Source organism: Oratosquilla oratoria, chromosome 5 (assembly GCF_046742065.1).
Source record: "Oratosquilla oratoria isolate Oo_2021 chromosome 5, ASM4674206v1, whole genome shotgun sequence".
NCBI classification, from domain to species: Eukaryota; Metazoa; Arthropoda; class Malacostraca; order Stomatopoda; family Squillidae; genus Oratosquilla; species Oratosquilla oratoria.
This window is the reverse complement of record NC_134781.1, coordinates 42,500,300-42,516,457: the sequence shown is the minus strand read 5'-3', so window position 1 is coordinate 42,516,457 and position 16,158 is coordinate 42,500,300. Positions and strand designations below refer to the sequence as shown.

The window sequence follows — 16,158 nt, the reverse complement described above, 5'->3', positions numbered from 1 at the left end:
GGTGTTTAGGCAGGCTAACCTCGGCTTCGTCAGCCTGGTCCAGGGCCTCCTCCATGATATGACCTGAGGCTCGTCAGCCAGCTCTTCGTCAGGCTTGTCCTCGCCAGGTTGTATGACGACGTCTTCTTGTGCAAAGTTGACAAATGAATTTACATAGTTTGTGCCATTGTCTGTGGTCGTGCAGAGAATCTTGCTGCTGATGCTGAAGTCCTCATGCAGCTTGCTGAAGGACCTCGCCAAGTACTCGGCTGTCTGGCTCTCCTTCACCTCCTTCATGCCCAAGACTGCAGTCGTCCTCTCCAGGGTGGCCTTGTCCAACCACGAGACTGTGGAGCCTATGAAGGCCCGGTTGTGGCTCGACCAGCTGTCGGCAGTGGTGGCCAGGTAGTCCTGCTTGGACATGATCTGGGTGAGCTCATTTTTGGCCCTGGCGCTCATATGCTTGATGTCGTCGCCGGTTCAGGTAGTTGAGGAAGGCCCTGAGCGCCTCTGACTCTGTTGTTATGGTGGGTAGCATGTCGCGGATAATCCACTGAAACATAAAAAAAGATGTGTGAGTATTTGAAGTTAAATTTTTGTTATAAGTTATTTTTATATATTAAAGTTAATTAATTTATTAAATTATTTTCATACTAAAACAGTAGAACTTTTAAAAGTAAAACTTACCTCATAAAACAAGTCAAGGGCCTTCTGCTGGTCAAGCCTCTCAGCCATAGCCTCCTCAATACAGCCCTGCCTGAGGCTTTTGGCATCCCGACCACCACCAGAAGCAGAGCGGCCACGTTTGCTGCCGCCATCTAAGGCTGCTTTTAAGGCAGGACTATCTAAAGGGTGCTTGGTGGCATAATGGTTCTTTAAGTTGCTGTTGGTGTCATTCTGAAGCTTCAGCCTCGCAGTGCAATTTTTCTTGGCGCAGAGGGCAAACCCGGCGTCCCTGCCGACACCACACTTGAAGAAGGGCTTGAGAATGTCCCAGTCTCTGTAGAGGTCCCTTTCCCTCCTGGAACCGTAACCTCCCTCGGCTTGCTCGGCCTCGGTGTCGGCAGTGTCCATGTCCTCGGCTCGACTTGTGCCAGGCATCAGCTCCGGACTCGAAAACTCTGACAGTTGGATATCGCTGGCGTCAGATTCACTCTCAGCGAGGCCGCTTGGGTTCGTGGACCTTGGTATGTCAGACTGAGCACTTGGGTTTCTCGACCTCGGTGTGGATGTCACGTACTTATCCATTGTCAGCGGTGAGTGTGATGTGAGTAGAGTAGTCTAGCCTCCTTGGGTGTCCTCTCCAGAGTGTTGTCAGTCCAACGGTTGAAGAATGTCTGACTATTGTAGCACTGTTTAACTAAATCGTAACTTACAGGACGCGGTGACAAGAAAGTCTGCAGACTGTGCAGATTTGTAAACACAAAACAAGCGGTCTGATTGGCTGCTGCAGTCACCGGCGCATGCGCGGTGGCTGCGCATCACTAACAAGCGTTCTGATTGGCTGGCAGACAGCTGCGGTCACAACATGACGAGTCTGTGTGGTACAGATAAAGCAACGAGTTAAACACCACGAGTATATTTCCAAGTTCAAAGAAGGGGAGTCCAGGCAGTACTACTAGTCTTTGTTTCGCATTACTACACACAGTCACACAGGCTTGCATATCGAGCACATTTCGAGCAGTGGTCATTTGAGACACATACACACACACACACACACACACGCCCATACTGAAATAGAGGTAGAGAGAAGCGATAAAGTAAAACACAATGCTAATGGTCAAAGGCGTCTCTAGTTGTTACAGAAACATAGGCGTCACCACATCTGTATGCCGCGGAAAAGTTGAAAACCAATGTTTGGTCGTCTTCGTTTTTTCGAATTTTTTCCCCGGGATACGTAGGTTCGGATTCGCGAGAAAAAAAAAAGACGTTCCGAACCCGGAAGTCCGAATCTTTTTTGACGTCGGTCCGGATCCGAACCTCCGAACCCAAATCCGGGATTTTGCCGGTCCGAACAAATCCATGGATAAAGGTTCGCGAACATTTGTTCGGAACGCCCACCTCTGCCTGACAACCTGTGCTGAGCTAGTCACAGTGGACCTTCCCTAGTTTCTTTTATGATCTGTATGTACTGTGTGTAATATCCTTATTTCTCTTGTTTATATTGTACCTTTGAAAATGTCCTTATGGACGAAAACGTTCGGTTACCAAGTTCTCATTTTCCTAGTGGTTACTTGCATTTATATATATATATATATATATATATATATATATATATATATATATATATATATATGTATATATATATATATATATACATATATATATATATATATATATATATATATATATATATATGTTTTACTCTTATCCATAATTAAAGTCTCTTTTTCTGGCTACTTGCATATATATATATATATATATATATATATATATATATATATATATATATATATATATATATATATATATATATATATATATATATATATGTTTCACTCTTATCCATAATTAAAGTCTCTTTTTCTGGCTACCACCATGCAATTTTACTCATTTTCGTGGCATTCCATCGTCACCGATGGGGATGTCGTCTATCTCTATCATAACGTAATAACATAATTTACCAGATATATTAAGATAGACTATGTATACTCGTGTGGCTGGTCTCCTACCGAGATGCGTTTCATTGGCATTGGTCCTTAAAGGCATTATAGATCTAGAGAAATAGTTCGTGGTGGGATGGAATGAATTAGATTCCAACTAGAAAAGAGGATCTAGGTTTTCTTATTTGTAAAAAAGAGAAAGAATAAGAGACAGATAGATAGATAGATAGATAGATAGAGAGAAAAGTCACAAATGTACCCCAGATATCACGAGGTTTATGGAGTAGAATACATTCAACGTTTCCGATTGTATTTCTTGTAGATCTTAGTATAGATTTATTACAACGTGTTGGCAAGATTTGTTGTGTTTGTATATTTGTACATAAATAATAAAATCCCGTTTTCCAGTCATTGTTTAATTATATCTTATTGCCCTGGAAAAGTATCTATGGACAATGAATAGCGTATCCTGGAAAATATGAAGACTAGTGCTTTTTACATTAACTACCATTGACAAAAAGTTGACATTCCTCTTCTTAATTTGAAACAAAACAATGGGTATCGTCTCCGTGGCCTTTCCTTTCTGGGTTTGTTGAAAAAAAAGGACCACATAAGTGAAATAAAGTAAGGTGAGGGTTGGGGGGAGGTGTAGTTTTGGTAAGCAGACTTAGGAACTATGCCACTTCACTTAGGATCCCAAACACAAAGGGACACATGTGACAACCTCAATCGATACTAGACGCCTCCTGGCGTGTGCTCATTACAACTGTGGTGTGCATGAGACAGGACACACACACACACACACACACACACACACACACACACACACACATACACACACATTCGTCGGATGGACGGCGAAGATTGGAGTTCCGAAGAAAAAGTGAAATTTTCGTGGATCTCAACGTCAAGGAAGTACCTTATTGTATTTACAGGGAAGGGGAAAGCTCGTGATGTAGTGGGAAGGTGAGGAAAAAGGAGAAGGGGAGGGATTACTGAGGGAAATGGAAGGAAATGAGGAAGGGGAGGACTTGGTCCAGGAGGCCAGGCGTCTTGTAAACAAGCGAATGACTGATAATTTTGGTGATGACGGGATTAACAAAAATGTAAAGATTAGAAATATAGATATGAGCAGCACAATGGAAGGTGAGGATAATAATTTCCAGGGATTTAATGAAGGGGGGGGGATACCAACCTCCCCCAATTAGCAAGACTAGAGGAAAAAATTGAGAAAATGACCGAACATTGGGAGAGTAGGTTCAGTAAAATGGCAGAGATTGCGCAGAGAGTTGAAAAATTGGATGAACTAGAGAAGGTGAACAAAAACCTAACTAAAGAAATAGAAGAATTAAAAAGACAGTTAAAAGAAGTAATTGATGAGAATGAGGAATTAAAGAACAAAGAGAATAAAGAGTCCATAGCAAAAAAAGCACAGTGTTGGAAAAAAATCCAGGAAAACAGTAAAGTTGCATATACTGACATAATAAAACAGCAAATGAAAGAACAAACTGAAGACTCAGTTATTAAAGTGATGAGACAAAAGGAGAATATAGTAAGAGACTTAGCAGATAAAAAGAAATGTATAATCATATTAGGAATAGAAGAGAAGTATGATCTTAATAGAACCACAAGAATCAAAAAGGAAAAAGAAAGAGTAAGCAGTTTACTAGAATTAGTTCAGGAAGATGAACCTGAAATCATGAAACAAACTGAAGAAATGTATAGACTCTGAAAGTATAGTACAGATAAGACCAGACCAATTAAGATTAAATTCAGGTCACAAACGACAGCAGAGAATATCTTAGCAAAAACAGGGAAACTAGGAAACAGTGAACAATATAAAAATGTATGGATAAAAAGAGAAATGAATAGAGAGGAAAGAGAGGAGAAAAAATGAAAAGACAAGAAGCTAAAAAAAAAAAAAAAAAAAAAAAAACAAAAAAAAAAAAAAAAAAACAGAACAGAACAGAGACAGAAAAAGAGAAATTCTATTGGAGAGTAGTGAATATGAAAGTGAGGAGATGGACCATACTAGAGAAAAACAAATGGGAAACAGAAAATACAATGGAAGTAGCAGAAAATTAAGAATGTCTTACACAAATATAGATGGATTAATAACAGGATTGAATGAACTGAATGATTATCTGAAAGAAAAAGAACCGGACATAATGGGAATTGTAGAGACAAAATTAAAAGGTCCACTACCACCCAACAGTGTAGGACATGATGCATATAATTATTGGATTAGAAACACAGAGACAAAACAAGGGGGTTGAGTTATGTTCCTGACTAAGAAAGATATAAATGTGAGAAGTGTCACATATGGAAAGAATACAGTAGAGATGATTATGATCGAAGTGGAAGACAGAGATAAGAAGAGCAGAAAGTTTGTGATAAATTATGTGCCTCCAAAAACAGCCTCGTGGGAAGAGAGTGAACATAAAAAGTATGTTAGAGGACACAAGGATAACATTAAACAAGATAATGGAAGATGGAGGAAGAATAGTTATGATGGGCAACTTTAATTACAAAGAAGTCTGCTGGGAAGAGATGACAGTAAAGGGTGGAGAAGACTCATGGGGAAATGTTCTACTCGAGATGATTATTGACCATACAATGACACAATGGATACAAGAGAACACTAGGTATAGAAATGAAGAACCATCGAGACTAGACCTAATAATCACATCTGAACCTAAAATAGTGGAAAAGATTGAATATAAGACACCAATAAGTAAAAGTGACCACATATTGATTGAACTGGAACTAAATGAGGAAAAATAAATGAAAAGAAATGAACAATATAGAAAAGGAAGAATGATGTATGAAAAAACAAATTTTGATAAAATAAGAGAATTCTTTCAAAAAGAAAACTGGGAAAGAATATACAAAGAAGATACAACAGTGGAAGAGAAATGGAATATTTTGACAAAAAATTATAAAAAAAGGAGTGGAAAAATATGTCCCAAGACAAAAACAAGAAATAGAATATGTAAAGTGCTGGTACAACAAAAGTTGTAGGGAGTTAAAAGACAAAAGAGACAAAGCTTGGACCAAATAGAAGAAAGACAAAAGACCTGGAAAATGGAAAATATATACTTGTTATAGAAATGAATATGTACAAGTGTACAGAGAGGAAAAGAGAAAATATGAAAAAGATGTCATTGAAAAATGTAAAGATCAACCAAAACTATTTTACAGATTTGTAAACAACAAACTGAAAAACAAACAAGATTTGGAGAAATTAAGACAAGGAGGAGTTGAATACGCAGAGGAAATAGAAATGGCAGAAATTATGAACAAACATTTTAAATCAGTGTTTACAAGGGAAAACATACAACCTGGAGAGATTGAATGGGAGGAGAAAGTCCCCCCATGAAAGAAATAGAAGTAACAAAGAATGAAATAATGAAACACTTGAGTAATCTCGATGTCAGAAAATCGCATGGACCAGATGAAATAGCAAACTGGATTTTGAAAGAATGCAGGAATGAACTGGCAGACAAAATACATAGCATAATAAACAGTTCCTTGAAAGAAGGAAAAGTTCCAGAAGATTGGAAAAAAACAAATATAGTACCTATATATAAAGGGGGAAATAAAGAAGACCCTACCAACTATAGACTAGTCTCTCTAACAAGTACAATAGCAAAAATTTGTGAAATAATTGTCAAAAGTAGATGGGTAAAGTATTTGGAAAAAACAACGTGATAAATCCAAGGCAATTTGGATTCAGACAAGGACGATCATGCGTCACCAATTTAATATGTTTCTATTCAAGGCTAATAGATATAATACAAGAAAGAGATGGATGGGCTGATTGTGCATTTCTAGACCTAAAAAAAGCTTTTGACAAAGTACCATATAAGAAGTTGCTTAAGAAATTAGAAACTGAAGGAGGAATACAGGGCAAACTGCTTAAATGGATGGAAGACTTTTTGCAAGGAAGAAAAATGAGAGTAGTGATAAAAGACCAACACTCAAAATGGGATGAAGTAATAAGCGGTGTTCTCAAGGAACAGTTCTGGCCCCAATAATGTTTGCTATATATATTAATGATATGGATGAAGAAATTGAAAGTTATATGAGCTTCTTTGCAGATGATGCAAAACTATTAAAAAAAGTAAACACGGAAGAAGATTGTGAGTCACTACAGAGTGATCTCAATAAAGTATGGGAATGGAGTAGGAAGTGGGAGATGGAGTTCAATACTAAAAAGTGTAGTATAATGGAATTTGGAAAAAGCAAAAAAAATAATAATAATGATAATAATAATAGGATCATATAAATTGGGAGAAGAAGGAATAAAAAAAAGTTGAAAATGAGAAGGACCTGGGAGTCATTATTATGAATAATATGTCACCTGAGAAACATATAAATATGATTTTTGGATAAACTTATAATTTAATAAGAACAATTAAAGTGGCATTTACATACCTGGATGAAGAAATGGTGAAGAAAATACTAATCACTTTGATAAGACCAAGATTGGAATATGCAGCAACGATGTGGTCACCAAGTACAAAAAATGTATAACAAAACTTGAAAGAATACAAAGAGCAATTACAAAATTGGCACCAACACTCTCAAAACTATCATAGGAAGAGAGACTAGCAAAACTTGAGCTACAGATACTAGAGCAAAGAAGAGAGAGAGGAGATTTGATAACTATTTACAGAATCATGAAAGGCATATAAATTATTGATAGAGAGGATATAATAAAATGGGATGAAAGAAATACAAGAGGACACGGAAAGAAAATCAAGAAAGACAGCTATAGAAGAGATATGAAAAAGAACAGCTTTCCTCACAGAGTAATAGACATTTGGAACAAGTTAGATGAGAAAGTGGTGTGTGGAAAAACAATACATGAATTTAAAAATAGTTTAGATAAAATGAGATATGAAGACGGGACCCTACGAGCATAGCTCCCCTTCCCGTAAAATACAAGTAGGTAAATACACACACACACACACAGAGGACACGGAAAGTAAAACAAGAAAGACAGCTATAGAAGAGATCTGTAAAAGAACAGCTTTCCTCACAGAGTAATAGACATTTGGAACAAGTTAAATGAGAAAGTGGTGTGTGTAAAAACAATACATGAAATTAAAAACAGTTTAGATAAAATGAGATATGAAGACGGGACACCACGAGCATAGCTCCCCTTCCCGTAAAATACAACTAGGTAAATACAACTAGGTAATACACACACACACACACACACACACACACACACACACACACACACACACACACACACACACACACTTGTGTATATTTTCTTTTATTAAGAACTTGATGAATAATCGAGGAAAATAATTTGCAAGGATGTACACACACAGTACACACCCGAACCTGAACCATGGTACGTACATAAAAAATAAATAAAATATATACATACATACATATATATATATATATATATATATATATATGTGTATATATATATACATATGCATATATATATGCATATATATACATGTACGTACACACACACACACACACGACTCGGTGGCGCAGTTGGTAGAGCGCTGAACTACTAGCATGGTGGTGCCCGTAGTACTTGGTTCGAATCCTGCCCAGGGCCGAAATTATTTCGGTACCGCTGCGCTTCGGGTCGTTACTCTGACTCTCGTGGGCGGGGAGTTGGGTGTGTGTGTGTGTGTAAGGTCATAGCATTACCCATAGATCGGACCTACGAGCTCTGAGCTCTCTTCCAGGAGGGAAATAGCTGTCGATCACGAGTCCAACACGTGATCCAAAGACCAAGTGAATACACACACACACACACACATATATATATATATATATATATATATATATATATGTGTGTGTGTGTGTGTGTGTGTATAGGCGTGAAAGCGGCTGAAATTCTTCGTCAGATCAGTGAAATGTATGGAGAAAACATTATGAGTGATAGGATGGTGCGGAAATGGGTGAGAGCTTTTAAAGATGGCCGTACAAATGTGCACGATGAGGAACAAAGTGGATGACCTTCAGTCATTACTGATGGTTTGGTGCACATTTGTACGGCTACCTTTAAAAGCTCTCACCCATTTCCGCACCATCCCATCACTCATAATGGTTTCTCCATGCACTTCACTCATCTGACGATGAATTTCAGCCGGTTTTGCGCCTTTATCAGTAGGAAAACGAGTCACAGCGCGTATTTCACAGTCGGCGGCATTCTCAATTAGAGGAGGCATTTCAAACACTCACAGACAAACTTAAACACGGTCAGATGATTATGTAATTATGTTGAAAAGTAGATTACAGTACAGGTTTTCATATAAAAATAAAATTGTTACGAAAAGTCTACTTGTTTAATTTTTATTTCAAAACGGTACTTAAAATCATGCCATATATATATATATATATATATATATATATATATATAAATATAGACACATACACACACACACACATATATATATATATATATATATATATATATATATATATATATGTGTGTGTGTGTGTGTGTGTGTGTATGTATTGTTAACAAGGTTATATTCCAGCAGCAACAATGGTAAATTTTGTTAGCTCGTTTTTGCTCAAGCTCCTACAATAAAACCTCGAGTATGAAAAGTAATTATATAAAATAATAGTAATGAACAAATAAAAAAAAATCAACAATTGTGAAAATGCTATCGTGTTCAACGCTGCGTGTGTTAAAGAAAATCTGCGTCCTAAGTATGCACACACACACACACAGTTACCAACACTGGAGCAAAGAAGAGAGAGAGGTGACCTACTGACCATCTACAGAATCATGAAAGGCACAGAGATACTTGATAGAGAGGACTTACTTAACTGGGACAAGAGAAACACAAGAGGACATGGAAAAAACAAACAAAACACAGCTATAGAAGAGAACTGAAGAAAAACAGTTTTCCACATAGAGTTTTGGACACTTGGAACAAACTGGATAATGAAATAGTATGCGCAAAAACCATTCATGAGTTTAAAAGCAAACTAGACACTGCGAGACACAATGGCGGAACACCACGAGCATAGCTCCCCTTCACGCAAAATACAACTAGGTAAATAGGTACAACTAGGTAAATACACACACACACACACATATATATATATATATATATATATATATTGTTACAAACCTCTCTAAAAATACCAAAGGTTCACTGGCCTTGTGAAGTTCAGAGGTTCGTAACATCCGTGGGAACCCTTAGACCCTATGTCTATTGCTGGGTTCAAACGGCCAAGATAAAGGATTTAAGGTCGCCACCCGGTCGAGGACACCGGGAGAAAAATCAAACTATCTTAACTTTAAAGAAATATAATTAAATAAATTTAGAAGTATGATGATTAATCCAAGTGAGAGTGACATGAAAATAATATAACAAATAGGATATACGATTACAACAAACATGATTTTACATAACAATACATCTGACTTCTGATTAACATACATTATACAAAAGAATCTAGTTCGATAGTTTTAACGGGATTGAACAGACGTAAGACCGGTTCACAGAGCACTAAACAGTTTTGAAATATTAAGCTAATCCTAAGCCCCAAATGCTACATCACTCCGCGCACATTGAATGGGACCCTATAAAAATAAGTCCTAGTCAATCTGGCTTACTGCTATATCAAGGGAAAAGGTACCAACCTGAGTGATGACAGTCATTTTTTTAATCTGACCGGTGACGAGGCAGTACGCTCGTAGCTCATTGGATAATACAAGGGGGGCGGGATTTACCTAGCCTGACGAGCCTACATTGTTCCCCGGCTTTCCTGATTGGATCCGGTCTTTGGTCTGTTTACGCGGGAAATACAAATGAATTCTTACGTCACGACCTGTGACGTAACAGAGGCGCATGCGCAATGGACACTTGAACAATCACAATATTACTACAAAAAACAATCACAATATTATTACAAACGAAAACCATAGTTACATTAGAAAAAACATACAATACAGAGAAAAGAAAACAATACCTTACGGTGACATATTCGATCATAACCAAAGTAGCATAGTACGAACATACGTAACATGAAACATGATATTTCCTCAAAAATAATAATAACAATTACATACCTGGGATGTATACATCACAGATGTAACAATATATATATATATATATATATATATATATATATATATATATATATATATGTGTGTGTGTGTGTGTGTGTGTGTGTGTGTGTGTGTGTGTGTGTATAGATATGTCAAAAGCATTTTTCCTATTGTAAAGGTGTGGTAACTTAAAAAAAAAAAAAAAAAAAAAAAAAACACCCACTCCATGAACACGTACAATTAATTTAACTCCCCTCACTTCTACTCACCATCTGTGCTCCTCATGGATGAAGGACCGGCCTGTCTTCCGCCACACTATCTGAGTCAAATGCAACGTAGTGAGGCACTTTTATTCCACATAACGACCTGACAGCCAGAACCGATTCACCATCACCACCGCTTATGGTGATGCTCCCTCCTCCGCAGTCACTCAACACAGAACATAAGAACTTAAGAATGAAGGAGACTGCAAGAGTCTATAAGGGCTACACTAGGCAGTTCCAAGTCCATTATCACCAGTCATCCCCACACATAAAGTTATCTAACCTTTCCTTAAAATAAGTGATAGTTTCAGCGTTCACCACATAGTTACTAAGTCTATTCCATTCGTTGACCACTCCATTGGTAAACTAGTTCTTACTTATTTCCTCATTAAATCTAAATTTGTCCCATCTAATCCTACTACTGCGAGTCCTACCCTTTTGATCCAATTGAACACCTCTATTAGATCACCCCGCACTCTGCGTCTCTCCAGAGAGTGTAAGTTAAGGTGCCTAAGCTTGTTCGCGTGAGGTAAATTTCTGAGCCCATATACCACTTTGGTCATTCTCCTCTGTACTGATTCTAGTAAACTGATATCCATTCTATAGGACGGATACCAAAACTGTACCGCACAGTCAAGGATGGGTCTAACTAATTTCAGAGTTCGATAATTACCTCTGCACTTCTGCTCGTAACCGTCCTAGCAATGAAACCTCATGCGCTGTTTTCTGGATTTAAGGTTAGGATTCACTAGAACTTCCAAGTCTCTCTAGCACTCAGTTTTCTCTAAGAATGTGTTATCTAAGCTATATCTGCTTTCTGAGTTGTGTAAACCTACGTTTAAAACACTGCACTTTGATATATTGAAGTCCGTATGCTATTTCACCATGTAAACAATTTGTTAAGATCCTCCTGCAGAATCTCGGCGTCTTCTCCTAATCTAATTAGGGGTCTTATTTTGGTGTCGTCTGCAAACTTACTAACATCACCATTAATTCCACTGCCCAGGGGGCTGAAAGGGGGTTCGCCGATTAAGTGAAGCGGCCTTGCTGTGGATATACTGCGTCTTGCTGTATTGCGTTTGACTCAGGGCAGTTGGTGAATGCAGGGATGACCTGTCATCTATGAGGAGCTGAGATGGGAAGGGTGGAGTGGGTGGTGGCACGTGTCTCTGACATGGCTACCTCACTTATATGGGGAAAAAAGCTCTTGGTACATATAGATTTCAGTCTCGTCCGCAAACTTACTAACATCACTATACATAATGAATAATAAGGGACCCAAAACCGAACCTTGGGGAACTCCACTAGAAACACTTCCTCCATTTGGATTTTACACCGTTTATGGTGACCCGCTGTTTTCTGTCACTGATCCAAGCTCTAATCCATTCAAACACTTTTCCTCCTATGCCATGGGCTTTGATTTTATTTAGTCTCTGGTGGGGCATCTTGACTAAATAAACATCGGTGAAGTAACTTCAACTAAGATCTTTAAAGTCTCGCTTTTAGTTCTAGTTCTTGAGAGAGGGTACCAATATTAATTTTCCGGAAGAAATCGGTTATCACTTCAGCCACTTTCACTGGTGATGTGAGGTGCACGTGATGTTTATCTTCAATTTCGACAAAGTCCATAGATCCCCCATTAGCTCGGTAGGTACTCACGATCTCACGAAGTTTGTTGTCACTTAATGTTTCACTGACACCATTGGTGGCGCGCACGAGGAGTACCGGACACGAGACAACATCAACCATTCGTAACCAGTTTGCATAACCAATAGTTTTAGTGAACCTGGCTTTCAACTTGATATCGTGGCGCCAGATGTAGCCCTGGCGACCAGGGCACAGCTTCGCGGCTCGTGGGAAGAGGATCTCGGCGATTCTCCCGTCAATCGGGTAGTGGTTCAAACCACGCCCGTGCCTCCGCCCTTCAACCATCTTCTCCAGAAGGGCGTCTCGGGTATACACTGGAGGATCCGTGAATCTCTTCCTCTCTGCATCAGCGAGATGGTCTAAGGCCTTCCTTTGATCCTCGACGAAGTCCACTGGGGCATTTTCAATGCTCACGAAATCGATGTTTACCATCACGTCGACATATTCCGGATAGAGCACCGCCATGTAGAGGGCCACAAGACAACCCAGACTGTGGCTAATGAAAACTACCTTTGTCCAGCCCAGCTGGGCCAGGACCTTGTGGACACTTCTGACGTAGGTATAGATGTCATAGTGGCACCCGAGTGGAAGGTGGTCGGAGAGACCGTGACCCGGGAGGTCGAGAGAAAGGAAGGTCAGGCCTGCAGGGAGATGCGGAATTAACAGGTCGAAGGTGTTGGCGTTGTCCACCCAGCCGTGGAGACAGACGACCTGTCGACCTCCACCCTTCAGGTCGACTCTCTTCCCCCGGATCTTCCCCCACAGGACGTCCACCTCGACTTCCTCCCAGGGGAGTTCCTCCGGAGCCGCCATTGTTCCAAGGTCGAAGATGAAGCTCTTGAGAGGGTGTGTACTCTCTGTAAGAAGAACTGAAATGTACTCATGTACAAAGGCTTCGTCTCCGAGTTTTGATCAATTCATGGTTCTTCACCTGTGGGGTACGTACCACCTGTGTGTCCACATTGTTAAGGATGACAAACTTTCATCACTTGCATCAGTGTTCAGTTATAAAAGAAGTGTGTTCGTATTTTGTTTATGGAGAATGTAAGAGAGACACTATAATACTGTTTGTAGATAACCAAGGTGCTATAGCCTTAGCTAAAAACCCAGTGTATCATCAAAGATCAAAGCATATAGACATCAGATACCATTTTATCAGAAGTCAGATCGAAAATGGATCTGTCAAATTAGTGTATGTACCCTCAGATGAAAATGTTGCAGATATGTTTACTAAACCTCTCTCCAAGGGTACTTTGTGTAAGTTTAGCACAATCAGAGGGTGACTTCAGTTTGAGGGGGGGTGTTAAGGATGACAAACTTTCATCACTTGCATCAGTGTTCAGTTATAAAAGAAGTGTGTTCGTATTTTGTTTATGGAGTTTGCAATTATTTTGTTATAGTGCAGAAAATATTATGTACATTTTGGATGTGTAACTGTACGCATCACAGACTTCTGTTTTTCCTTTGTTTTGTTAATACCCAATAATGCCGTGTGTGGCGCTGTTTCATTCGGAGAGAAATTTAAATACAAACATCATCCAGCAGCCGGTTGTGTTCATCACCTTCACTATTGAATGCCTGTATTACCCTATCAGGATGACTTCAGCCGCAACACACATATGGTATAAAGCCGGTCTAATCCTATGTTTACAAAAGAATTAACAAGTACATTTTTTCATTTTTTTTTCTAATGCTTTATTTTATTACAGTATGTGGATAAATTTAATTTCTCATGTACTGTACATTTGGACCAAACCAATGTTATTTATAGTAATATATATATATATATATATATATATATATATATATATATATATATATATATATATATATATATATATTTATAAGGGAGGCTATTAGAAAATATGAAATCTTGGAGGTACTTAAAACGAGTTCTAAAAAGGGCTAAGAATAACTGGTTTAGACTGTCCTAAAGTTAATATTTTCTCTTTGATTGACATTTCCTGCCGTATTAATGCAAAATCTTGTTAACATTTTTTAATTAGATCATTGTACATATTGGCACAAATCACACAGTAAAATGCGTGGATTATATAACGGATTGTTGTACCCCGTGGGGGGTAATTGCTGTCAATTAAATAAAGTTAAGATTTAATTTATCACAACAAAATACGTAAAATGACTAACTGTTCCGAAAAATATTAACCGAAATATCCTTATCCAATCTTCTTCACGAGGTAATGTGATAGCTCAGGGGTTCCCAAACTGGGGGAAATTTGAAGCTACCAGCGGGGAAATAATTATACTACCTACGAACTAAAAAAATCTCAGATGAATTTTCTCATGTCTGAGAGAGAGAGAGAGAGAGAGAGAGAGAGAGAGAGAGAGAGAGAGAATGCCTGTTTATCAGTATATATGTACATTTGAAAAATAAATTAGTAAATAGTCACAGTGTGTTTTAACTACTCTTTCCCTCATACACATGAAGGGGGGAAATCTGGATGGTTGAACTGGGTGCAGGGGGGAAATGACAGAAAAAAGTTTGGGAACCACTGTTATAGCTGAATATGTTGGTTTTGGTCAATTATACGATAGATCTTGCGATTGTAAACAAACACAGACAAGCATTTTAATTTTGTATTCTATTAGCCCCTTCCATTAACAGTGAGATTATGGGCAAGCTAAATAATTAAAAATATTAAATTTCCTATTATAAACGTTTCTTCAACTGCAAGTTCGTACCGACTTGGACAACAACAACAACAATCGCTTGATGTGTTCTTTGCTTGCTATGTGATTGGACTTGTCACTTTTTACATTTAGCGAAACGCAAATTATTTTCATTCGACTCTATATATTTACCAATGATGAGAGTTCGATCCATCTCCATATTATCTGTACCACAATTAATTTTTTTTTTTTTTTTGTTAACGCAAGATATTTCTATTTATGTAGGGTACCCATCAGGCAGTTACAGTATGCCAAACGTACGATAATAATGCACATCATTCTTGAATGTGAGTATAATGATCCGTATTGTCTCTGATTAACTTGATATTTCTTATATCAACTGGTCAATATACCTCATTTTATATCCTATTCCTGCTAGTTACACAAACCTTATATATGATCATCAATTGCTATAAAACTACTTGTTGAAGAAACTGTTTACTGAAAACAGCTGTTCCACTCAAGGTATGATCATCACTATGATATCCAAGTATTGTTACTGTAATTCAACAGGGAATCCAATTTCATATAAATTAATAAATAATTACTGTGCAACGCATTAGCTATACCGTTAATAAGAAAATAATTGTCTTTCTCTACATTACAACACAAACGCATTAATAATTAGTCAATGTAAACAATGAGTGAATCACTAAAATTTTCACACCATACGTTCAAAATCCAATATCTCGTAGATAAAACATTTCTCCTGTTGTTCCAGTTAATTCTTGGTCTGCCCTGCCTTCTGGCTGTATGAACTCCACATCACAAATTGTATACATAGTTACTATGTATACAATTTGTGATGTGTTATGTGTCACATTAGATAAATAAACCTCATGTCTGGTACTGGAACTAATGACACTGAATTATTTGAGTGTTAAGATGACATTTTATTATGAATTGAAAGTTGTAACTTGCAGTGCTA

General features: G+C 38.0%; 3 protein-coding genes across 7 annotated transcripts in view; 1 reads left to right on the top strand and 2 right to left on the bottom strand.

The window, feature by feature from the left end:
- LOC143025491 (serine hydrolase-like protein) overlaps window positions 1-16,158 on the bottom strand; it is a 100,416-nt gene that overhangs the window by 83,563 nt on the left and 695 nt on the right. For 2 of the 4 annotated variants that reach the window (XM_076185231.1, XM_076185230.1), the window contains exon 2: window positions 9,060-13,396. In XM_076185231.1, the coding sequence (XP_076041346.1) occupies window positions 12,381-13,352 (972 nt within the window). In that variant the 5' untranslated portion in view covers window positions 13,353-13,396 and the 3' untranslated portion in view covers window positions 9,060-12,380. Of the gene's footprint in view, window positions 1-9,059; window positions 13,397-16,158 lie in introns of those variants that run through there. The other 2 variants (XR_012966395.1, XR_012966396.1) reach the window with 2 other exon arrangements.
- LOC143025487 (uncharacterized) lies at window positions 274-2,201 on the bottom strand. The gene is made up of 2 exons (XM_076185215.1): window positions 667-2,201; window positions 274-532 (listed from the first exon to the last, which is right to left on the bottom strand). Exons 1-2 carry the CDS (start codon window positions 1,225-1,227, stop codon window positions 416-418), a joined length of 678 nt encoding a protein of 225 aa, XP_076041330.1. The 5' UTR covers window positions 1,228-2,201; the 3' UTR covers window positions 274-415.
- LOC143025492 (putative methyltransferase DDB_G0268948) overlaps window positions 14,076-16,158 on the top strand; it is a 126,032-nt gene continuing 123,949 nt past the window's right edge. Inside the window, exons 1-2 of one of the 2 annotated variants that reach the window (XM_076185233.1) lie at window positions 14,076-14,161; window positions 15,456-15,517. The gene's annotated coding sequence lies outside the window, so the exon portion shown is untranslated. Of the gene's footprint in view, window positions 14,162-15,275; window positions 15,518-16,158 lie in introns of those variants that run through there. The other variant, XM_076185234.1, reaches the window with a different exon arrangement.